The sequence below is a fragment of the Eutrema salsugineum genome, unplaced genomic scaffold (genome assembly GCF_000478725.1).
Source record: "Eutrema salsugineum unplaced genomic scaffold, Eutsalg1_0 scaffold_2, whole genome shotgun sequence".
Lineage (NCBI taxonomy): Eukaryota > Viridiplantae > Streptophyta > Magnoliopsida > Brassicales > Brassicaceae > Eutrema > Eutrema salsugineum.
This window is the reverse complement of record NW_006256829.1, coordinates 6,300,050-6,323,132: the sequence shown is the minus strand read 5'-3', so window position 1 is coordinate 6,323,132 and position 23,083 is coordinate 6,300,050. Positions and strand designations below refer to the sequence as shown.

The following is a 23,083-nucleotide window of genomic DNA, read 5'->3' as shown; positions in this document are numbered from 1 at the left end:
GCTCTATTTGAAGTCCCTAATCTAAAACGAAAGTTGAAAGTTAGGGCTCATAGTCATATTAAACTATATATTTTTTTTCAACTCTTAAGTAAAAGTCTTGTAATAGTTGACTATGAACAATTTTCTTGATTTCATCATATATATCTGTTTGTCGGGTAAGACATTAATTTCTAAATGCAATCATATATGACAAATAACTACTCGAAGCTCATGTGTTTATATATATATATATATTCCTACAAAAATACAAACACAAAGAGACTAAGATTGTTGTTGACTTGTGTTTGTTTGCATATACGGACATCAATACAAAATTCTCCACTGAGATATTAAATTGAAAACAAAATTTATACGTACATTCTAAGCATTAATTTAGTTTGTGTTTGGTTCATCGTGTCTTTCTTTAACCACTCCCATTGAAAATCAGTACAACTTACAAGATGACAAACAAGTTTTTTTCTCATTTCTATTTCCGCTTAAAATGCGGGTAACCATGTGATTTGATCAGGGGCTTCTACAATTACGTTAGAGTAATACTTATATTTAACCAAACTAAACAAAGTCAAGAAATGATGGAAAAACTCGAATTTCTTATCCGTTGTAATATTTTCTTCATAAAACGCACTGGGATAAAATTTAAGCTTAATTACTGATTTTGAAATGTATGATCAAATAATTGTTGATAAAATTTGCCAGCAAACAAAATTCATGAATCTACCTCAGTTCATTCAAATCTCGCTCTTAGACACCCTAATTATAATTAACAATGCATATCTTCTCACAAATATATCATTTACGTAGACCCTTGACCTTCAGGCTATGATATGTAGGGTTATTATGCATATTGCACGTGACCACTAAGCAGATTACTTGAGTTAAATAGTTAATTAATTAGCTTGCTCCCACTGAAATAAAAGATTCACATAGCATGACGCAATATATACATCACAATTAAAACATCTGCTTTTAATCAATAGTATTTTATTATTCAATATATATATATATATATATATATATATATATTCTCGTTCTTTATTCTAAATCAAGATTGGTTACTGTGACATTCCAGATTTTGCAGTAGTTCCAATGATTCTTGGCCTCCTTCTTAGGCTTTCATAAGTAGCCGACTAGCCATCCTTATACATGTGTATACATATATATGTACTGTTTATACACAGTAGAAAATTAAGACTCTAACCGGTGAATTGTAACGGCCGGAAAACAGATTACCAACAACAAAAAAAGAGAGTCAATTAAGCTATCAAAAATTGGTTTTAAGCCATATATAAAAACTTTTAAAAATCCAACTAATGTGCCAACGTTTAATTAAATTCTGTCGTTGAAGCCTAAATATAATATCTTTGTGAAAAGAGCTAAAAACAAAAACAAATAAAAGAAACAAAAGATAGTCTACTAAAAGCAGTTGAATCAAAAGTGAAGTCTCTCTACTCTATCTTCTCTCTATCACGCTCAATGTCTCTCTATTTATAACAGCACTTCACTTCCATTCCCAAACAACACTCATCATCTTTAGACAGAAGCAAACCAAAAAAAAAAAAAACCATACTCATCATAACACATCTTTAACCAAAACCCTAAAAGAAACATCCTTTCGAAAAACCATTTTTCATCATCATCATGTCAACCTCCAAAACCTTGGATCATAATAAACCATTCGAAACATCCCAAACCCAAATGGGTTTTGCTCTAGTCCACCAAAACACAACCACCACCACAACCTCCACAGCCGGCGAGAGACGAGGCCGGAGATCAAAGCAAGCAGAGCCAGGGAGGTTCCTAGGAGTCAGGAGACGTCCATGGGGTCGTTACGCAGCTGAGATCAGAGATCCAACCACCAAAGAACGTCACTGGCTCGGCACTTTCGATACAGCTCATGAAGCTGCTCTTGCCTACGACAGAGCCGCTCTTTCAATGAGAGGCACTCAAGCTCGAACTAACTTCGTCTACACTCCAAATGATGTTCACACCATCCTCACAAACCCTAATCTCCATTCTCTCATCGTCTCTCCTTACAATAACCAATCTTTCTTACCAAACTCTTCTCCTCAGTTTGTCATTGATCACCATCCTCATTATCAAAACTATCATCACCATCAGCAACCTAAACATACTCTCCCACAGACCGTCTTACCCGCCGCTTCTTTCAAAACTCCGGTTCGTCATCAAAACGTGGATATTCAAGCGTTTGGTACTAGTCCTCAAAATTCCTCTTCTAATGGCTCGTTATCTTCTTCACTAGACGAAGAAAGCAACTTGTTCTTCTCTTCAGAACATAATAACTCCAATAATAACTCCGGTTACTTGGACTGCATTGTCCCAACCAACTGCCTTAAACCACCTCTGGAAACCACCACCATACAAAATCAAACCGGAGCTGGTTTCACAACTCCGGCAGCAAGCAAAACCTCCGAATCGTACGGAGGGTTTAGTAATAGCTACTTCGAAGATGGTGGTATGATGATGAATCATCATGAGTTTGGTTCTTGTGATCTATCTGCCATGATCACTAACTATGGTGCTGCTGCTTCAATGTCAATGGAAGATTACGCGATAATGGGGCCGCAAGATTTCTCTGCTTCTTCTTCTATCCCTGGTTTTGGAGATCTTGTTGCAGACACTGCAGGCTTCTACTCACTCTATTAGAACATTCTATTTAATATTTCTGTTTTCTTTTATATTATGTAATAATATAATTAGTACTGTCGTTATTCCATGGTCTTTTGATTTTTGTTGTCAACTATATGTTATCGACTTTATAAAATATGTCCTGCTTATTGTATCATGCACCATAAGGTTACCGTACCATGAAGTTTTGGTTTTTTTTGTTCTTCTTCATTTTTGTGTTTTTTTTTTCTTTCATGGTTTTGATTAGCAAAAAGCCAAAAAGTGTTAATTCGAGTTGTATTAAAGACCACTTTTTGTCGATGCCACTTCCAACACACTCATTCTGTATATAATAAGTGTGTGTGTGTGTGTGTGTATGACTGTGTGTGTATAATAATGAAATCAAATGACTTACTCGAAACGGAGATTTGACTAGCAGTGAATACCTAAGATATGTTGTATATATCAGAATTATAGGATTAGTTGCAGAAACTCTCGGTTATTATGAACTCTTATGACAGTTGGAAATTTGATAGTAGTTTGAATTTTATGGAAAAATTGTAAAGATCAAAGATACGAGATTTCTCGTCAAGTTGTGCATGTTTATTAAAAATTGTATAGTCAATGTGAGATGGACTGTTAATGAAGTAGCATGATGATGTTCTTGGTCTTTGGACATGTGTTTTGGTCATCACTTGTTTGGTCTTTAATTACACAATCACTGTTTGATGTCTCCCTCCTTTTTGCCTATACTTTGCCTTAACTTTTGTCTACAACAACTCAACATCACAACTCTTTTTTTGTTTTTTCATTTTTTAATCAGTTTAAGGTTTTTGACTTTCTTTCATAGAACTCAATTAGTCCCTTTTCCAATATTGATCAACTTCACCTTTTTTTGATGTTAAATCATCAGACCCAAATTATATAACTCAAATATTTCATGGATTCATCATTTATGATGTTTTACAATCTGTTTCGCTTCAAAGAAATTAAATAACTTACAAAAAGTATTTGTTGCTAAGTTCTTCATACATCAATATCACAATTTTAGCTCATTATTCTAGAAAAATAAACGTGACCTCTATACAGTATGCATGGAGTATTAGATAAAAATATTTCTTTTGTGATAAGTTGTAAAACATTATAATCGTAAAAAGAAAAAGAGAATAAACTATCGCCATAAATTTTTTTTTTTTTTTTTTTTTTTTTTTTTTTTTTGCGAAATATCGCCATAAATTTGTTACGTCTATGATCTATCGTAACTCGGACATATGAAAACCTATATGTATCTATATATCTATATACAGTCTTATTTATGGTAGATCATCTAAGTAGTAAATCAGAGAAAAAGCATTTAATGATTAGTAATTTTCTTGGGTTGTTGAAAGCTTTTGTTGTGATGTTTCAGTGACCAAACTCATGATTATGATTTTTCTGTTGTTTTGAGTAAAACTAGACGCAACGAACAAACCAGACATGCACATGTTATATCACCAACACAAAGAACCAAGTACTATATATACTGACTTCTACTTCCACATTAACAGTGGTTTTTACTTGTTTTCAATTTTATTTTACTCACTTTCATTTAAAGTATTTCATGATCAAATTTGTACGGAACGAATGTAGGACAAGAACAAACATAAACGTGACTCTGAGATCTGTTCTGTTCTGCTTTTTCATGCTATTCCTCTTCTTGTTGCTGTTCCAAAAACCTTTAGAATCGGATTTCAAACGACTGTTGCGTTTGTGCGTTTACTATTCGATATATTTTTTATTCTTTGTTAAAGAAATAAAGGCAAACATATTCGATATATTTTGTCTTTTTTTTAAGGAACTTAAATACCTTTTGTTTACAATTAGAAAAGAAGAAAAGTCTGAATATATTCCTCAAATCTTCTTTACAGAGTGTAAACGCAAAGGTAAACAGAATTTCACATTCCGTTCTTGTTGAAAAATATTTGATAAAACTTCTTAATATTTTTCTTGATAATAAATTCAATAACTTAAAGAAACACAGTGAAAAAAGAAAAATCGGATTCTTTACATATACCATAAACTTTAAAAAGTAACAGGGGATTTTCAAGAATCAGGGATTTTCGTAAATAATAAGGCCATTTATTAATAATCGTTTCGAAAAGTGAAAAAAAAAAAAGAGAGAGGAGATGGCCGTATGAAGGAATAATATGAACATGGTAAGAGAGACCCAAGAGGAGAGACATAACACAGAGAACTAGAGGTGCTTTCGTCTCTCTCTGCTTTTGCTTCTTGTTGCTGTCTCCACTCCAAAAAAAAAAAAAAAAAAATCCTTTTTTTGTTTGTTCCCGAGTTCATGAAAGTTTGATGAAAAGAAGAAGAGAGAGAGAAAGAAAAGAGAGATAATTATCAAAGAAGAATAGTGAGAGATTCTCTTGTCTCCTCTGAGTTTGTCTCTTTAATTTGAAGTCTTAGTTTCAATGCTAGCCGAGTCATTATTTTTGGTCTCAGCAGTCTCGGAATGGCTCACACCGCTTGTCATTGAAGAAGAAGAGACTCCAGTAGCCACAGTTTCTGAGCCACCACTTGTTGTGGTTTTGGGTTTAATGGAGCTTGAAGAGAGAAGCTCTGTGCGTTGGTCAGACGAGGATGACGATGATGGAGCTAATGTGCCGAGCGATGAGGACCCGAGAGGGTAAGGCGCGACGGGCATGTCAGTGAGCGAAGAAGCGGATGGGCTGTAGCTTAGTGAAGAAGAGCTAATGGAGTGATCGAACTTGCAGGCAGGACCAAACTTGCAAATCCCGTGTTGCGCAAAGTGGCTGCATTGCGCTGTCCCCTGAAAAAAGTTATTATTATTAGCTTTCACTTTGTCACCAGATGCATATTTGTACAGAACGAAGAATAAAATTTGCAACCAAAAAAACTTTATAATCAAAACAGAGTTTCTCTTTGTTATCAGATACATAATTGTCCGTTGCGCAACAAATGAGTGGAGAAAAAACAGAGCTTTATAATCAAATCAAGAAACAGAGTTTCTGTATGGAACTTATCATTACCAAAAAGGTTGATAATGAGAATTTCAAAGACCGTTCTTTTCATATTTCATGGCTGTAAAAGCTAAAGATATGAAGATGCTTGCGCAATGAGACTTACAGGACGAAGTGGGAGGCCAATATTGCTAAGAGTAACTCCCTTTGGCGATGCTGCTTCCAGAGGATGATGGTACTTGCAAGAGACTCCGAATTTACAATCTCCGGTTCTCATAAAGTATTGACATTCGGGTTGTCCAGGTCGCTGAGGAAAAGATTGTTCCTTCATTGAAGATGGACCGGATTGATAAGCAGGTGCTGAAGGAGATAACGGCGTAATGCCATAAACAGAGCTTGATCCAATAGACGCCTGAGTCCCACGCGAAGGTATTGTACTTACAGAAGCCTAGATAAGTGGAATGAGCTCAATCAAGAAACTAAGAGAAAGAAGAAGAAAAAGCTTGAAATGGGTTTTTACCTGGTAAGGGTTCCAGCCTGAGTATGGAACCATACCGGGAGGAAGAACCATTTGGCTGTAACCGTAAGGGCTTTGAAGATATGAGCCTGGTAAAAGCTGAGGCCTTGCTACAACTACTCCAAATTGCTGTGATGAAGGAACGGATTGAGACTGAAGCGAGGGATAAAGAGCTGGACTCTGCTGTTGCTGCTGCTGCTGTGATGGAGATTGTACACCAGGAGGAACAGGATGGTGAAATCGACAGGTAGAACCGAATTTACACTGACCCGTTCTCATGTAATATGAGCATTCTTTCTCGCCCTGCTTAATCCATTAGTAAGGAAAACTTTGAGAGATCATACATAACAATACACCACAACACAAACAAAAAAAACAAAGAGGGATAAAAGGGATTGAACAAACCGGGCGTAATGGAAATCCCATGTAACTAAGTGAGGTAGGAGTAACAGAGTCTCCTCTTCCTCCTCCTCTAGGATGGTGATACTTGCAAGAAGCGCCAAATTTACATGTTCCCGTTCGCAGAAAATGCTGTGCAAAGAAAGCGTCAAAGTGATACTTGGCTACACTAAATCACTACATTAAGAGTTATTAATTGGCTTGAAAGAAGTTGAAAATCGAAGTGCATTGCTTAATCCGCAAACAATTCGTTTGATCGATGGATCGAGTAGATACCTGACAGACGGGCTGTCCCAATCTCTCTGGGAACTCTCCAGCTTCTGTTCTGAGACCTCCCAAGACCTAAAACAGGGAAACTAAGAACATACAATGAGAGATTCGAAGCAAATTGAAATCTTGAATTCTGTTTCACTGGTATCAGATCAACAATGCATCTGATCAACTAAATCGCCACAGTTAAGATAAAAGACTGCATCAAAAAATCGAGACACGTAGAAAGCAGACAAAAAAGGCAGTAACTTTATCGAAAAAACTCAGAAAGTAGAAAACAGAGAGATGAGAGAGAGAGTGTGTTTATTACCGGTGCACGGTTTCGTGGGTGATTGAACCGACATCTCGACCCGTACCCGCAAACACCGGTTCGTAAGTAATAGATACAATCGGGCTCATCGGGTCGTTCCGGGTACGATTCACCTCCACCTCCACCGCCTCGCAACCCTAACCGCCACATCGAAGCTAAAAACGCCGCATTTTGAAAAATCAAAGCTTTCATTGGATTCTCAAATAACCGCTAATCGCAGAGTTGAGACCGCGAAATAGAAAGACAGGAAATGCAGGGGAAAAAAATCCATCGTAAACGTTACCTTCGATACCGGTTTCGCTCTCTCGAGCGGTCCATTCAAGTGATGGATCCGACCGCGACTCTTCTTCGCCGGCGCGACCGTACCGCTCCATATGTTATATACCCTAAATCTCTTTCTTTCTCACGGCCGGAGCGGCGAAACAGAACCCAGCAATGTCGAGCTCCGATCAAATGGGAGTGTCGGGAAGGGACTTTCTTTTTTGGTGAGATTGGTGAAATAAAGGAAGGAAAAAAAAAAGGACAACAAACCACAGATCGTGGTTGGTTCTGTCTCCACACCACTCTCAGTCGCTTGATCTCTTTGCTTAAAGCTGAAATCTTTTTTTTTTTAAATTCGATTTTTGTTTTCGGCTACGATTTTTTTGGGGTTAATTCATGAGGAGTATTATTATTATTTTTTTTTTAGGGGAGGGGGTTGGGTTGGGATTTTGGAAGAGAGGGAAGGTTTTGATCTTTCTTTATGCGTGCTCGCCTTTTTTGTGGGTGTTTTGCCGGTGGTGGTTAATATACGCGCCAAACATAGAATAAATGACTTCTCTTAATTTATTGCTTTTTTTTCATCAATACAGAATTTCCTTTTCTCGATATTTTAGAAGGAAAAAGGTGCACATTGTGGAATTAAAACCTCCAAATTTAAATTAATGTAAACGCTTTAACTGGTATATGTGGATCTATTTATCGGCTATTTCGGAAATTCACCGTAATAATTAAACCGTAGGATCTATTATCCTACATAAACTCGACGAATTCGAGTTAAGATTAGTCACTGCACCATATATGACGCATCACAGGCTTTGGAGAGCTTAAATTCCAATGGCATGAATGTCCTTTTTGTATTAAGGTTCTAATTTGTTTTGTTCATTAATCATCTTAAATTTAATATAGGTTACACATTTTTTAACAAGTAAATTATTGTAGAAAAGACAAAATAAATTATTGTAAAAACAAATCACTAAATTTTTTTTTGGTGAAAAGTGATTTGTAACGCTTATATTCCGTATTTTCGTTTAACAGTCGATTATCTAATTATAAATTATAAAATTTTAATTATATTTTTTTATGACTAGAAAATTCGAGGTTCGTTAACACGTACATTCATTCTGTTATAGAGATCAAATTTATAATCTCCAGAGTCTTAACATTATCAGCAACGCATAAATTTAATTATTAGGTGGTTCTCTTAAATTAGAGTAAACATCTCTAGAACTTTTATATTTGTTCCTGGATTTATTCAACTCCCTACTTATTAGTGATTATATATTTTAACTATTTAGAATAGTCATGATACACACATTTTTTATAAGTGTCGAAGAAATGAAAATTGCTTAGATTAATTAAATAAACAATCGTCACTTATACCGCTGTAGTATTAGGGCTTTATTTTAAACTTAACTAATCGTACTATTATCCGTTTAGTAGTTTGGTTCTTACAAATCAATCTAGTTTTTTTGGTTTGGAGAAATGAACTCAATGCATACAGGTTCACAGCAACATGACAAAATAATTGTTTAGATATTGTAATGGTTAAGAGCAAAATAAGTCAAAGAAAATAATTTCTGTCGGCTCAAGTTGCAAATATATAGCAAGTAGCAACATGACAAAATTGTTTGCCATGCTACGATTTCTTTGTCAAAATTAATTCATGAGTTATTTATTTATTGATGTGAACATTTTTTGTTTCCTCAACTAACCATTCCCACCTGTTAATTATTTCGTAATCTTGTCGTCTAAAAAAAATTATTTCGTAATCTTATATGAAAATATTGATTAGTCGCTACTCTCGAAACTATATTGGCCAGCGTCGGACATAATACTTCGATCGTTGTGATAATGTTGACCTCGACTCATACCTTATATTTTTGGCTTTGATATATCATCTACGCCTCAGATTTTGGCGTAGTTGTATTTGTTAAAAGAATCTGTTCTATTTTATTTGTAAACTGTGAACGTATCAAACATAAGGAAAGTACTATATGTATTAGTGTGAACAAAAAAAAGTGATCTCATGCAAAATTATATACAAAAAAATAGACTACCGACTAAAAAAAGCATTTCCATTTGACATTGTTTGGTTTTGGCAGTCTAAGACAAAGATCAGATTTCGTTTTTGAAATCGTGAATACAAATAAGAAAACTGGTTCGGTTTCCTTAAACATCATTTTGAAATGTTTACAATTTGTCTTGATTTGTACTTATGCTTAAATTTAGTTGTTTTGTGGAAAAATCATTAAATACAAAGGATCGGAGAACAATAATAGAGGCTTTAACGCCATTTTTTTGTTTTTGGTTTATTTTACAGCAAATAAAAAATTCCACGTGTAGAGAAGGAGTAGAGGCATATACGGAAAGTATTTTCTTGCACGCTCACGCAAAGAGTGTGAATCGCACTCAACACCAAACGTTTAAAGGTCACTTCACACTACAAGGCATATAGTATTACCACTTCCGTTAATTCAACTGATCGTAAATTTAATGCTTTGCATGATTGATTACAAAGGTCATCATTCATAGTATTAGTTTTGTCAAAATCGATTTAAGTTTGTAACGTTTTTTCTTTTCACCTTCATTCTAATAGTGTTAGTTTGGATTTTGGATTTTTGTTTGTTTATAGGCTTATATAGCTCACAAACAATGACTTTTGTTGGCTATGTCGACTTACAAGTTCTTCTGTTGGCTATGTCGTCGACATACAAGTTGGTGTTACAAATTCAAAGTTTCAAGTTTCAACAGTTGTTTTTCTAAAATAAGTACATATATTATATATTTATATACAATACAAATATTCATTAAACATACGTTGTGTCGTGTGTGTCACTGCAAGCAAACACAACGAAGTGTTGTGTTTGCCTTCGAATGATTGAAGCGCGTGAAGTTAAAAGCGTAGAAAGGAGCGTGAGAATTTGTTCGGGAAATACAGTATTGACTTTTAGATCACTTGAAAAGGTGATGCTGTTAACTGATCATGCAATTACCAATCGAACGGCTGTAAAGGCATTAGTGTGAATAATAGACGGCTGAGATCTACTTTCTCATTTGTAGTTGTTGTTTGTTTGTATTTATGTTGAACTTGCGTAGTGAAGGTTAGGACCGTTAGGTGAAGAAAACTTAAACATGCATTAAACGGAAGTAAAAAGAGATAAAAAAAAAACGAAGACAATATATTTGAATAGCGAGATTTAATTTCACTTAATATCTTATTTATCTGATTGATGTGAAATACACGTTTGAGCTCTAAAAATCCAAAACTTTTGTAAATGTACTAGAAATTATATTAAAAAAAAACGGAATGCAAATTCTATAATATTTATAGGTCATTAGCTCACCGGAACAAACAAGTAAAGTACGGGGATTATGATATCAGAAAGGAAAACTAATAATACTGGATTGTTAACTGAATACATTCTAGCCACTCTCAAGCCTCAAAGAGTGAAAATTAGTTTTCTCGCCAAATGAGACATTTAATAACTTGTAATAAGCATGGTTTCATGAGGAGCATGGAGTATATATTTATTAAGGCTCTTTTAACGAATAATTAAAAACAGAGTTTGACTTGGCGAGGCATTGGCCACATGTGAGCAGCTTTTGGAGATTGTGTTATTCTCCCAGAGATATTTTGGACCATGACATTCGTATCCTCATCTACCAAATGTCGGCGAGGTCATTTTTTTTTCATTTCCTAATAGCTTTTTTTTTTGTTCTTTCTCATAAAAACTTCTGAAAATTTGAGCTTGGACCATGACATCTATAGTTGAGCGATAGTATATAATTGATAAACTTTTTCAAAACATAACAGTAGAAAATGAACTAAAACATGTAACTGAATAATGACTTTACTTGACTAGCTAGTTCGTAGATCTTTACTTCTTTTAGCAATTCTTATTTTCGTAAAGCGCAACACGGTTTATGCACTGCTTGATAAATCGATGACAGAAACAGAGATTACAATCATAACGTAAACAGTAAATATAATCAAATCCAAGCAAATCATAGAAATTAATAACTTAAAATGTTCTCCCTGATTAAATATTATTGTGTCTCCTCGGAAGTGGTACATGCACTTATACTCATGAGCTCTGTTAATGAAATGAACTTGAGCAGATCATCACAAATTGGAACTGGTCTCATAACTACGGATCTAAAAGGCTAAAAACACAAGCAAGGATCTTCAACCAAAATACAAATTTCAGATTCATGAAGCTATTTGTTCTAAAACCACAAACTAACTCCAGTCTCAGATTTAACCAAACAAATCCCGAGAAAGCTAACCGAAATAAAGAAGAAAGATCATGACCCTAATCTTTAACCATCGGATAAACCAATCCATTGGAACAGACAGATACTGGTGATTGAGTTTGTTCTGCTAAAGATTCAGCTAAACCATCTTTATAAATATGTGACCAGTAATGCACAACAATAAAAGGGCAAACTAAAGCTTCAACTTCTTATTGGGTCTCTTCAACTTGGCATCTTCATCGACCATGATCTGTTGTTTTCAAAAAAGTTTTCCACACGCAGATATGAGCAACGGAATCCAGAAAGTAACGTAAACAGACTTTATAAAAATCGTGTGGGGAAAACGAAAAGCAAGTAGAAAGATGAGATAAGGAAAAAGGGTGTGAGGGAGATAACCTTATGCTTTTTGTTTTTCTTCTTCTTTTTCTCATCTTTTTTCTTCTTTGCGTTTTTCTTCTTTTTCTTTTTCTTAAGCTTTGTGTTCTCTACCTTATCGTCATCAGAAGATACCTAAACATGACGAAGAAGGTGTACGAATTGGTCAGTAGAACATATTCTCAAAAAATCGATCCCCTACCCAGCCCAGATAGAATGAATGAGAGTAGGGAGAATCAGATACCTCGACGTCTTCAAATGAGGCAACGTGTTGGATTGTTCTTCCTGAACTCGAAGCCCCACCTGAGACCAGTAGAGTATCATAAAGATTATGCCTTCACATTCGATATACTTAACAGAGCTTTAAAAATACTCATTCTGCCATATATATATTCCCCAATAACATAACTAATGAATGCATTTTTTTCATATGGATTGGCTCGGATAAAAGCAAATCTCTCCATGCTAGCGTGCTATGTTGTTTTCACCGACCATCCATGAATCATATGATTATTCTAAGAAGTGAGCTAAACTTAGTCCATAGTTACAATGAACTTATAGTGTGATACTAGTTTCAGGCAAATAGTCACAATGCATTCTCGTGTACCGAATGCTACATATCCTTTCCAAACTCTTTCAAAGTTACTTTGAAATTAAGGGAATCCATGGAATGCATCAGTGCACAATCTTTATTTGCAATAATGTAGTGAAGATTCAATGCCATATACATCTCCAGCACTATCATGACCTTTGAAAAAAAATTCCGATAATTTCCGGCCAAACTTATAAGGTCTCCTGTCTGATGCTACCCACAGTTTCTACAAGCCTATCCCACTTTTCATAGTTCTCCTCCACTTTATTGAAGGTAAGAGTCAGGATGCCAATAGTTACAGTTACTTTGGCATTCCTTAACTAGAACTGAGCTATAATTCCGGAAGAACTTGTCACTAACTCAACCCTAATGCCCAACCAAAATAATAGCAAATCCAAGACACCAAATTGTCCCTTTATAAATTCTTCAAATCAATCACAGAAAATGGACAGAGAAGAAACGGCTGAATCAAAATAACCAAAGATAGACCTTTGCGTTGAATTCTAGATCACCCTAAACTCTCCTGGACCAATCTAGAGTGCCTCAACTCATTCTTCTAGCTTTCATCTCAAACCTTCAGCTCTCGCTGAGCTAGCAAAGCTAAACTTCCTTGCACAAACCCGTAGGCTAGTTACAATAGTCCTGAACTGGACACAACAATCAACACCTCAACAGATTTTTCGTTGCACCTCAGCTCTCACCTAATGCTGAGCTATCAACCGTCACTTTTTAGGCTAGCTACATGGTCCTCTACAAACTAATCCCATTTTCGTTTCAATGCAAAATTACAACTTCTGGCCAAACAGAATAAGTTTTAGTACTACTCACTGGAAATAACGGTGTCTCGGGCGTTTTTGACAGCCAATTCGAGAAGATCTGGATCAATGGAAGACAACCCATTAGGATCCTGCAGCTTCCTCTCAAGAAACTTGGCTAAAGCCGCCGCTTTGTTCGTCTTCAAGGGTCCACCTGGATGAGCCAATCTGTAGACATACACGCGGACGCAAGAGAGTCAGAAATTTCAAATCGAGATAAGGAAGAAGAAGAAGAAAACAAAAGCCCTAAAGAGTGAAAAAAGAACCTGGGCTGCTGAGAACGAGAAGAGGACGGAAGAGAAGTAAGCGGAGCGAATTTACTTCCTCTGAGAGCTCTCTTCTCATCTTCGGTCAGCTCGTCAATGCCTCCTCCTCCTCCTCCTCCTCCTCCTCCTCCCATTGCAAATTTTGTTCCTTTTCACTTCCGACGGCGAAATAATTTTGAAAAATATTGACAAAGAAAGAACAATTTTTGTCCATGACCCAAACGGCGACGTTTTAGGAAACACGGCGTTCTTGGCCGCGTCTTATTATTATTTTTTTTTTCAGAAGGTTGCCGTCGAGGTTGATCGATCCCTTGTTTTGCAAATTTGGACGTCTCTCTTGCTCCATTTTTCTGGGAAGGCTCTTGAAATCGACTTTGATAAAATGCGAGGAGGTTACTGAGAAAGTAGGGATGCGAGGTGAAGTTTGCTTCGATTGCCTCGAGCAACGGATCAAGTCAGACTTCTCCGACCAGATCGTCTTCTCTTACGGCCTCTCCGATTCTCCGCTTCCTTTTGGATCCTCCGCCGTCGTTCAGGTCTCCCTCTATTCTCCCTCATGTACTTCAATATACACAATACGTATGTAGATTTCGATGGTGGAAGTATAGCAATTAGAGCTGCTTCGATGGTGTTTTTTTTGTAGGTTTCTGATTCTAGCCGAGAATTCTCTGCTTCTGCTTTTGATTCTACTTCCTCCCAGTTCATTTTGGAGTATCTCCGCAAGGAAGAACATGGTTGCTTGGCCAACTACGTGTATGGTCAAAAATGTGGAAATTCAAATGATGCTGTTGAATGTGATGAGTATTTGGATTGCTCACCCACTGGCTCTGAGGCTACTAAAGATGATGACAGAGATTTAGTCACAGAGGACATTACTTGTGGAAGTGTTACTTGCGAGATTTCAGGTACTTTTTCATGCTGGAGAAAGATAGCTGCACTTTTACCTATTGCTCAGATTAGCAGATGTTCTGCCTCTGGTCTTCAAAAGCTTGCTTCTAGTTTCCTTTCTGAATGCCCGGAAGATCAAATTTTAGCCTCTCTGCATCGCCTGATTGATGGAGAGTCATCTGGACAAGAAACCCAAAGTTTCCTTCGTCTTCTTGGGTTACCGTTGTTAGAGGAGAAAAGCAAGTTTCAATGTCTCAGGCATCCAAATCTATCACCGGTCTTAGGATTTTTGACATCATCTGATTGTTTGGTCTCAGTGCTCCCCAAAGCCCCGTATACGTTGGAAAATATTCTCTACTACAGCCCCGGTGCTATAAAGTCAGAATGGCATAGAAATTTTATAATATATCAGCTCTTGTCTGCGTTAGCTCACTTGCATGAGTTGAAGGTTTCCCATGGGGATATTCGTCCGTCAAACATATTCTTGTCCGACTCATTATGGAGTTGGTTAAAGATCTATAGCAAGCCTGATCTAGGTTCTGGAGATGCCAATTCGTCTGCTTCAATAAGAAGGTGGTGTGTAGAGGGTTGTTATTCTTCTGGCCTTTATGCTGATCTTCAAATTTCTTCACATTTAGACTGGCAGACTATCTTTGATAAATGGTGGAGGGGAGAGGTAAGCAATTTTGAGTATTTACTCTTCTTAAACAAACTAGCAGGTCGAAGGTGGGGCGACCACACATTCCATCCAGTAATGCCATGGGTTATAGATTTCAGCAAAAAACCTGATAATGATAGTGACTCAGGCTGGCGGGATTTAAGAAAAAGCAAATGGAGATTGGCAAAAGGAGATGAACAGTTAGATTTTACCTATTCGACATTTGAGATTCCGCATCATGTCTCAGATGAATGTCTGTCTGAGTTGGCTGTTTGCAGCTACAAAGCAAGGAGACTACCACTGAGCGTCCTGCGAAAGGCAGTTCGGTCCGTTTACGAACCTAATGAGTATCCTTCTGACATGCAAAGGCTTTATGATTGGACTCCTGACGAGTGCATCCCTGAGTTTTACTGCGATTCCCGCATCTTTTGCTCCCTTCATCCTAGTATGTCTGATTTGGCCGTTCCTCCATGGGCAAGCAGCCCCGAGGAGTTCATTAGATTGCATCGAGATGCTCTGGAAAGCCCTCATGTTTCTTCTCTAATACATCACTGGATTGATATTACTTTTGGTTACAAAATGTCGGGACAGGCTGCTATTACTGCAAAGAATGTTATGTTGTCTTCATCTGAGCTGACTGTACCAAGGTCGGTTGGACGCCGTCAGCTCTTTTTTCGGCCTCATCCGGTGCGCCTGCGTTTCTCCCGCGAGAAGGAACAAAGTAGAAATGAACTAGAAATGCATACGTTTCATGGCTTTGGGGTGGACCACAAGAGGTCCGTCATCCTCGAAGCTGGAGAGTATTTGGAAGAAACTGAAGAGGCATCTGCATTCTCTGAACATGCATCACATCTAAGTCCAAAATATCACCTTCATCGAAACTTGGATGAGTCTCATTTGCATGAATCTTACAGTGAAAACATTAACAAAGCTGATACTATTCTCCCTGGAACTTCAAAAAACAAATGTCTACCATCCGATATAAGTTTGAATTATCTTCTGGAGCATATAGAGGTGAGAGACGAAGCTTCTATGGAACTTCAGGAGTTGTTGCTTTGGCGGCAAGATTTCTGCCCAGGAAACTTTTCCAAGGACATCGCAGGAGATATTTTCTCTATTGGCTGTGTCTTGGCGGAACTTTATTTGATGAAGCCGCTATTTAACTCATCGTCTCTGGCTACTTATTTAGAAGGTGGTGGCTTACCTGAATTGATCAAGGAACTTCCTCCTCCTACTAAGATACTTGTGGAAGCATGCATTGAACACGATTGGAGAAGGTATTTTGTCTCACCCTTTTTTTGGTAAATCCTGGTCTTCTTAGATATTTCATTGTATTTATGACTCGTTGCGTGCTCCATGCTAATTAATATGTGTAGTAACACATTTTGTCTTTTTAGATGTGTGACTGAGTCTTTACTTTCTCTTCCTTTCGAAATTTAGGAGGCCCTCAGCAAAGAGTCTTTTGGAATCTCCGTATTTCTCAGCTGCAGTGAAGTCAGCTTACTTATTTGCTGCTCCACTTCACCTTTTGGCCAAGGGTGGAACACGCTTGTATTATGCTGCTAGTTTTGCCAAACAGGGGGCCTTAAAAGCAATGGGAACATTTGTGGCAGAGATGTGTGCTGTGTACTGTTTGCCACTGGTGACGACACATTTATCTGACCACGATTGTGAATCTGCTTATGTACTTATCAAGGAGTTCACAAAATCTTTGACTCCGATGGCTGTGCAGAGACTTGTCATGCCTTGTATCCAGAAGATCTTACTGGTACAAATAGTTTGTTTGTTCCCGATGGAATTTGTTAAATCTAAATCTCTGTTGGCTTAGAGTATCAGCTTGTTGTTAAGTTCAATTATTGTCTTCTGACAGAGTATCATATGCTCAGACGACAGGTTACTCGCATTTGAAAGTTTCTCTTCTTCAAGATTCGTTTGTGCGGGAACTATGGAATCGTATTGGAAAGAGAGTATATCTTGAAATGATTCATCCTCTTGTCATATCAAACTTGTATAACTCTCCGGACAAGATTTCGGCTTCTGCAGCTTCTGTGTTGCTGATTGGTTCCAGCGAAGAGCTTGGTGCCCCTGTTACAGTCCATCAGGTGAAACGAGATTTCCTGTTCTTGTTTTCCAATTATTTTTTGTACACCTTTCATCGGGTATGTTGTATTTCTGAAATTTTGATTTGGATGCTGACTTTTCCCTCAATACAGACTATACTGCCTCTGATCAATTACTTCGGAAAAGGAATATGTACTGATGGGATTGATGTGCTGGTTAGAATTGGTACACTCTATCTGTTGGTTCATGCAAATCAGCTCTATATGAAAGATTCACATTTAGCTAAGTGATCGCTGTGTTGTAACTTTTCAGGGAGACTGTTGGGCGTGAACTTCATTGTCAAACAGATGCTGCCATTGCTTGAACATGTTGTTTTCTTCTGTATCAATCTTTCTTCTATGAAAAAACCAGAGCCTGTTCATAGCTGGTGTTCTTTAGCTCTGACTGATTGCTTAATCACACTCGATGGTCTAGTTGCTCTTATATCAGACGAGTTGCTCATACATGAGCTGACCAAAGTATGTCTTAAAATTTTTGCACTGTCTATCTTTATTGTAGTTTTATGTTAAGTACTTAAAATTTTTCGTTCTTTGTTGTGGCTGATCTTATCATTACATAGGGTCGGTTGTGCCTACATGTAAGAGTTCTTATGCAGAAAAATATAGAGTTGCGGGTCCTTCAGGTATTCTTGACTCTTTCTTTCGATTTTTATTTATTTTTGCTTAGTAAATTTAAGGGAGGTGTGATGGATAATTTTGAAAGAAGATTGACTCCAAAAAGATTATTTTTAGCTGAATTTTTAAGGCTCTGTTGTAGAATTTATTTATTGTTACTTCCAGGGATGCATCAGTTAACCTCTTTATTGCTCATTGCAATCATATGGAACACTTTTTATCATTTGATTTGATTTTTTAATGTTGTGTTCTTCAATGTTCCAGTTTGCTGCAACTTCCCTGATGTTAATTTGCCAGCGGATTGGACAAGAGTTGACTGCATTGCATGTTCTTCCGCAGTTGAAGGAGCTTTTTGATGAGTTTGCTTTCTCTGAGAAAAGTACAGATTCATCGGACTCTTTAAACTGGAAGATCAGGACTACCGAACAGAATTTCCATCCAGAATCTCCAATCAAAAGTCATATGGATCTTGTGTGCGTGTTCATCTAATTCATCAGTAAATAACTTTGTATGATTCCGTTTTATGTCCTAACGTTATAGGAATTACAGGTTGCTTCTCTATCCTTCGTTCGCCGCACTTCTTGGTATGGAGAAATTACGTCAGGGTTGTCCAACCTGGCTACTACTCGAGCAATATCTGCTAAAGCATCATAACTGGAAGGTATCTTTTCTTCAATATATAGAAAAACTATGTGTCTCTGTTGCAGTAATATTTGATATAAAGATTTTCATTGAGATAGAGACATTTATCTCTAAATCTATTTTGATTCAGTGGGAATACACAGGACGATCTTCACGGTATAATATGGAAGCTAGGCCTGTGTTAAACAAGGGCCCTGCACCTATGCACACTCCTTCTAAGAAACAGCTCAACGGATCTGGACGGTCGGTTCCCCAGTCGCAGGGGTTAAGAAATTCCAATCACTTACAAGGCCCAGTTGAAGGACAAGAAGCAGTCTTAAACCCTTTGGTGCATGAGCCCTGGTCATGGTTTCCTAGTCCAGTAGCTTGTTGGGATGGGCTTGACATTGGGCGTTTTGGAAACCCCAAAGATGAGCAGCGATGGAAAATTAGAGCATCTGTTTTGTCTTCTGCTCATGCCCATCACGGAGCTCTAAGATCTTTAGTGGTTTCTGAAGATGAGTGTACAGTTTTCACCTCAGGTATTGATCCAGGGTTCAAGGGAAGTGTTCAGAAGTGGGAACTAGCAAGCTTAAGTTGTGTATCTGGTTATCATGCCCATGAAGAGGTTGGTTCATTTTGATTATTATAGCTTTCTTACGGCATACCCATATTTATTCTCTTACCTATAAAATAGGAAGTATGAACCTAATTGTTTATTGTATGCTTTAGGTTGTTAATGACATTAGTATTCTGTCAGCCACCGGAAAGATAGCATCTTGCGACGGTACTATACATGTGTGGAACAGCCAAACCGGGAAACTGATATCTTTGTTCTCAGAGTCACCTACGGATCAAGATCAAGCTTCATCAAAAAGTCATTCCAATCAGTGTAATCGACATGGATTATCAAGTGGGATATTCGATGGGAACTTGTATACATGTATGCATTATTTAGAATACATGGATCAGCTCGTTGTCGGAACTGGATCCGGTGCCCTCAGGTAAAGTATTATCCACTACAGTACACTAAAAATAAAAATAATTAAACATTAGAATAATATGCAGCTCTTTTTGCTCAACTCCACTGTACTACAATTCAGGTTCATCGATCTAGCACGAGGCCAGAAGCTTCAACTTTGGGGAGGAGAACCTGTTGAATCTGGGTTTACTTCTCTCGTATCTGCTCTTTGTTCCGGAGGGTCTCAAACAAAACATGGAGACGGAGTTTCAGTATCACCTTCTTGGATTGCAGCTGGTTTTAGTTCTGGTCAGTGTAGGCTATTTGATTTGAGGGAAAGTGGTGTCATTTCCGCCTGGAGAGCTCACGATGGATATGTGACTAAGGTGAATTAAGCTTTATTACTCCCAAAACGAATATAAATTTCTAAAACCTCTATATGGCTTTTCTTCTCATCTTCGCTTTTTTTGTTCTTGCAGTTAGCAGCACCTGAGAGCCATTTACTTGTTTCCAGCTCTCTTGACAAAACTGTACGGATATGGGACTTGAGGAAGTGAGCTAAATAATAATCACGGTTTTTCCTTTTCTTGAAAGTTATTCTTTTTGTTTTCCGCGACATATACATGTAGTAACAAACTGGTTTATTATCTTTCTGGTAAAACAGGAGCTGGACACCACAACCTTTTGTTATCAAAGGACACAACGACGGTGTTTCGAGTTTCTCCATCTGGGGGAAAGACGTTATCTCCATCTCAAGAAACAACATCGGGATTTTCTCACTGTCAAAGTCTCAAGACGAGGTAGTTTCTTACTCCTTGTTGAGTTTCACGTAATGAGTTAAGCAAACACACCTTGATCACTTTGGCTACTAAGATCAGAATTAGATCAGTGAAACCAAGTTTCTCAGTCGGTTTATGCACAGAATCGTCTTGAAAACAAGATAAAAAGTATGCGAGAATGACCGATTTGTTCGATTGACAGGAGGAGCAACATCAGCAGCAGCGGATTATACCACAGAAACTGTACATGGCGGAGAAGGGAGGAAGAATCAGCTCGGATCTATCGACCATTTGTGTTTTACCTTTCTCCAGACTGTTCATCGTTGGAGCACACGATGGTTACATGAGAATCTGTTGTTGAAATTATATACATACTATACACCATATAATTGGTTTTACATAGTCTACTGCCTCTCTCTGTTTTAAAATCTGTTTTAAAATTTATGTTTTGGACAGTGCCAAGGACGGTCACTGATATGATTGTAATGAAAGGAGACAAAGAGGAATGGTTTATCAATGGCGCTAATGAGCAATGACTAATGTATTTTTTTTTTTTTTTAAATTAAACTGTTGTAGTTATTCTCTGCTAAAAAGAACAGAAAAGTGATTCTGGTATTTTTGGCGGCACTGGATAACCACTTAAATCTTGCTATAATCAGAGTTAAACGTCTTGTTAACCAGTGATGAATTTGAATGGCACAAGTGCTGAATAATGATTTGCGGAGAAGAACACTCACTACAAGGCCACAAAATTCGCAACGATTTGAAGCTAATAAAAAGTGTTAAAGGTTCGTGATAATGGAAGTTCGATGTAAAGAAGAACAAAATTTAACCCAAGAAAAAAGGAACAAAAGTAGTAGCAATATTAGACGACTTTAACATAGACATCCTCTGTGTGGTCAAGAGCTTTCATAAACATAAAGAAGAATAAATCTTTGCTTACCCAGAAGAATCCTCCATTTTTATGCTTCTCAAAGCTCAAACTCTTCGTCCCTAAGCGCCAAAGCAGCAGCTTCTTCTTCATCATCATCAACAGCAAAGTACTCATTCTTCTCCTCAGGCCTAAACATATAAAACATGATCGAATAGAACACCAAGCTCACAATCTCCTCTGCTGCAAAACTCACCCACTGGTACTTATAAGCCGCAATGGTTTTAAGCGCAAACACCACGATTCTTGTGAAGTAGAGATATCCGATGACAACAATGTAGAACTGTCTGAACAATGTCAGCTTCGACAAGTTCCTGGCTGCTTTACCATCGGTTTTCGACGTTTCTCTCAAGGATCGAATCGACCAGACGATCGGGAAGATAATGGCACAGCAACAGATGATATCAACGAGCAAGAAGACTTGGTTCCATGTGACCCAATCTTTGATGAAAGGTCCGGTTTCACCAATCACAATCGAAGCAATGTTGGCTAGTACCTGAAGTGGGATCACAATGATCAACACGTTCTTCTCTTTCTCCTGCAAGAAAGGCTTCAAAAACGACCAGCCTGTTCCGATCAAGATGATCACGGTGAAGAGAAGAACCACACGGATGAATTGGAAGATGTAGAAGAGGATGTCCCAACCGTGAGGCGTCCCTGTGATCTTCACGTAGTGTTTGTCTTCAGCTGCACAAATCAGATTTAGGGATTTGATTAGAAGCAGACCTGCCATGAGGAGATGGATCCGATGAACCACTCGCTTGTTGGTCCAGCAGGTGTAGCTCCAGAAGCCGAGGAACGCGGCGTAGCAGAGGAAGAAGAAAGAGTAGAGAGACGGTAACTGGGTGGATCCGGCGGGTAGATAGTCTTTAGATCCGTTCGGATCTTTGTTGTACATCTCCGTGCGAACCGCCATGGAGACCTTGGTTTCAGGGACGCAATTGGCGAAGAAGAGAGAGTACTCGTTGGGAGAAGTGACGGGGTAAGATTGGTTGAATCGGGAATTCGGCGGAGGAGATAGATCTCTGAACGTGAAGAGATGTGTAACGTAGTGCGAATCTAGAACGCAGAACCTAGGATTCTGCTGGATCTCGAGGAGGACCTGGAGAAGCGATTCTTCCGAGAGGAGGAAGAATCCGAGACGTGATGGCTCCGGGTTCGGATATGCGGAGGTGGAGACCGAGGAGACGGAGACAGATGCGACGGAGACGGTGACGTGGCCGGTATGTGTGAATCCGAACTTCTCGAAGAGGATCATCGGACGAGCGTCGTCGGAGATAACCAGGGATTTGATCTCCGCCATAGAAGGCGGAACCACGGAGAGGAAAGCGGCGGAGAAGAGGAGGAAGACGACGACGGTGAGGGGCATTTTCGTCATTGTGAGGTCGATCGAAAGAGACGTGTAGGATCGAGTAACCGACGGCGAGTTTGATTGCCGAATTTTATAGCCTTCAGGTAGCTCAGATCTGAATCAATGTATATTTTTTCTTTTTCTCTTGAAATGCATAATTATACTCCTTAAGTTCGAACCACCTTCTATACAGTCAAGTATTTAACAGGGATAAACACTGAAAGCATGACATTACGCAATTTGATTTTCATGACACATTTACTTTAACCGAAAGACAATTTTATACATTCTTTTTCTTATATACATTCATATTGGAAATTTTAGCTATACTAGTCATCGTTTTTTAGAATATCAGTCAATATTGATATCAGTAGACAGTAGTACTGTATTTTAAAAAAAGAATTACGGTATTGACAACAAAAATTTGTTATAGGAAAAATTTATCAAAATCTATAAAAATGCATAAAATATATATATATATATATATTTGTTTTTGGTCCAAAAAATAT

General features: G+C 37.8%; 5 protein-coding genes across 5 annotated transcripts; 2 read left to right on the top strand and 3 right to left on the bottom strand.

The window, feature by feature from the left end:
• The first annotated feature begins 1,638 nt into the window (after positions 1 to 1,638).
• Positions 1,639 to 2,664, top strand: LOC18019039 (ethylene-responsive transcription factor ERF086). Its single transcript, XM_006400342.2, has one exon. The coding sequence runs from the start codon at positions 1,639 to 1,641 to the stop codon at positions 2,662 to 2,664; it is 1,026 nt and encodes a 341-aa protein (XP_006400405.1).
• A 2,019-nt stretch (positions 2,665 to 4,683) lies between these two features.
• Positions 4,684 to 7,745, bottom strand: LOC18019038 (zinc finger CCCH domain-containing protein 58). The gene is made up of 7 exons (XM_006400341.2): positions 7,371 to 7,745; positions 7,088 to 7,242; positions 6,784 to 6,849; positions 6,514 to 6,639; positions 6,112 to 6,411; positions 5,758 to 6,039; positions 4,684 to 5,440 (listed from the first exon to the last, which is right to left on the bottom strand). The coding sequence occupies exons 1-7, from the start codon at positions 7,459 to 7,461 to the stop codon at positions 5,060 to 5,062; spliced, it is 1,401 nt and encodes a 466-aa protein (XP_006400404.1). The 5' UTR covers positions 7,462 to 7,745; the 3' UTR covers positions 4,684 to 5,059.
• Positions 7,746 to 11,533: 3,788 nt separating this feature from the next.
• LOC18019037 (E3 ubiquitin-protein ligase RBBP6) lies at positions 11,534 to 13,807 on the bottom strand. Its single transcript, XM_006400340.2, has 5 exons — positions 13,651 to 13,807; positions 13,398 to 13,552; positions 12,222 to 12,280; positions 11,999 to 12,112; positions 11,534 to 11,852 (listed from the first exon to the last, which is right to left on the bottom strand). Exons 1-5 carry the CDS (start codon positions 13,782 to 13,784, stop codon positions 11,796 to 11,798), a joined length of 519 nt encoding a protein of 172 aa, XP_006400403.1. The 5' UTR covers positions 13,785 to 13,807; the 3' UTR covers positions 11,534 to 11,795.
• A 122-nt stretch (positions 13,808 to 13,929) lies between these two features.
• Positions 13,930 to 20,843, top strand: LOC18019036 (protein GFS12). Its single transcript, XM_006400339.2, has 15 exons — positions 13,930 to 14,186; positions 14,294 to 16,473; positions 16,637 to 16,964; positions 17,083 to 17,298; positions 17,410 to 17,482; positions 17,570 to 17,775; positions 17,877 to 17,939; positions 18,196 to 18,404; positions 18,481 to 18,592; positions 18,704 to 19,180; positions 19,285 to 19,556; positions 19,656 to 19,899; positions 19,993 to 20,066; positions 20,178 to 20,313; positions 20,495 to 20,843. The coding sequence occupies exons 1-15, from the start codon at positions 14,061 to 14,063 to the stop codon at positions 20,651 to 20,653; spliced, it is 4,875 nt and encodes a 1,624-aa protein (XP_006400402.1). The 5' UTR covers positions 13,930 to 14,060; the 3' UTR covers positions 20,654 to 20,843.
• A 190-nt stretch (positions 20,844 to 21,033) lies between these two features.
• LOC18019035 (protein GPR107) lies at positions 21,034 to 22,756 on the bottom strand. The gene has a single exon (XM_006400338.2). It carries the CDS (start codon positions 22,599 to 22,601, stop codon positions 21,264 to 21,266), a length of 1,338 nt encoding a protein of 445 aa, XP_006400401.1. The 5' UTR covers positions 22,602 to 22,756; the 3' UTR covers positions 21,034 to 21,263.
• Positions 22,757 to 23,083: the final 327 nt, after the last annotated feature.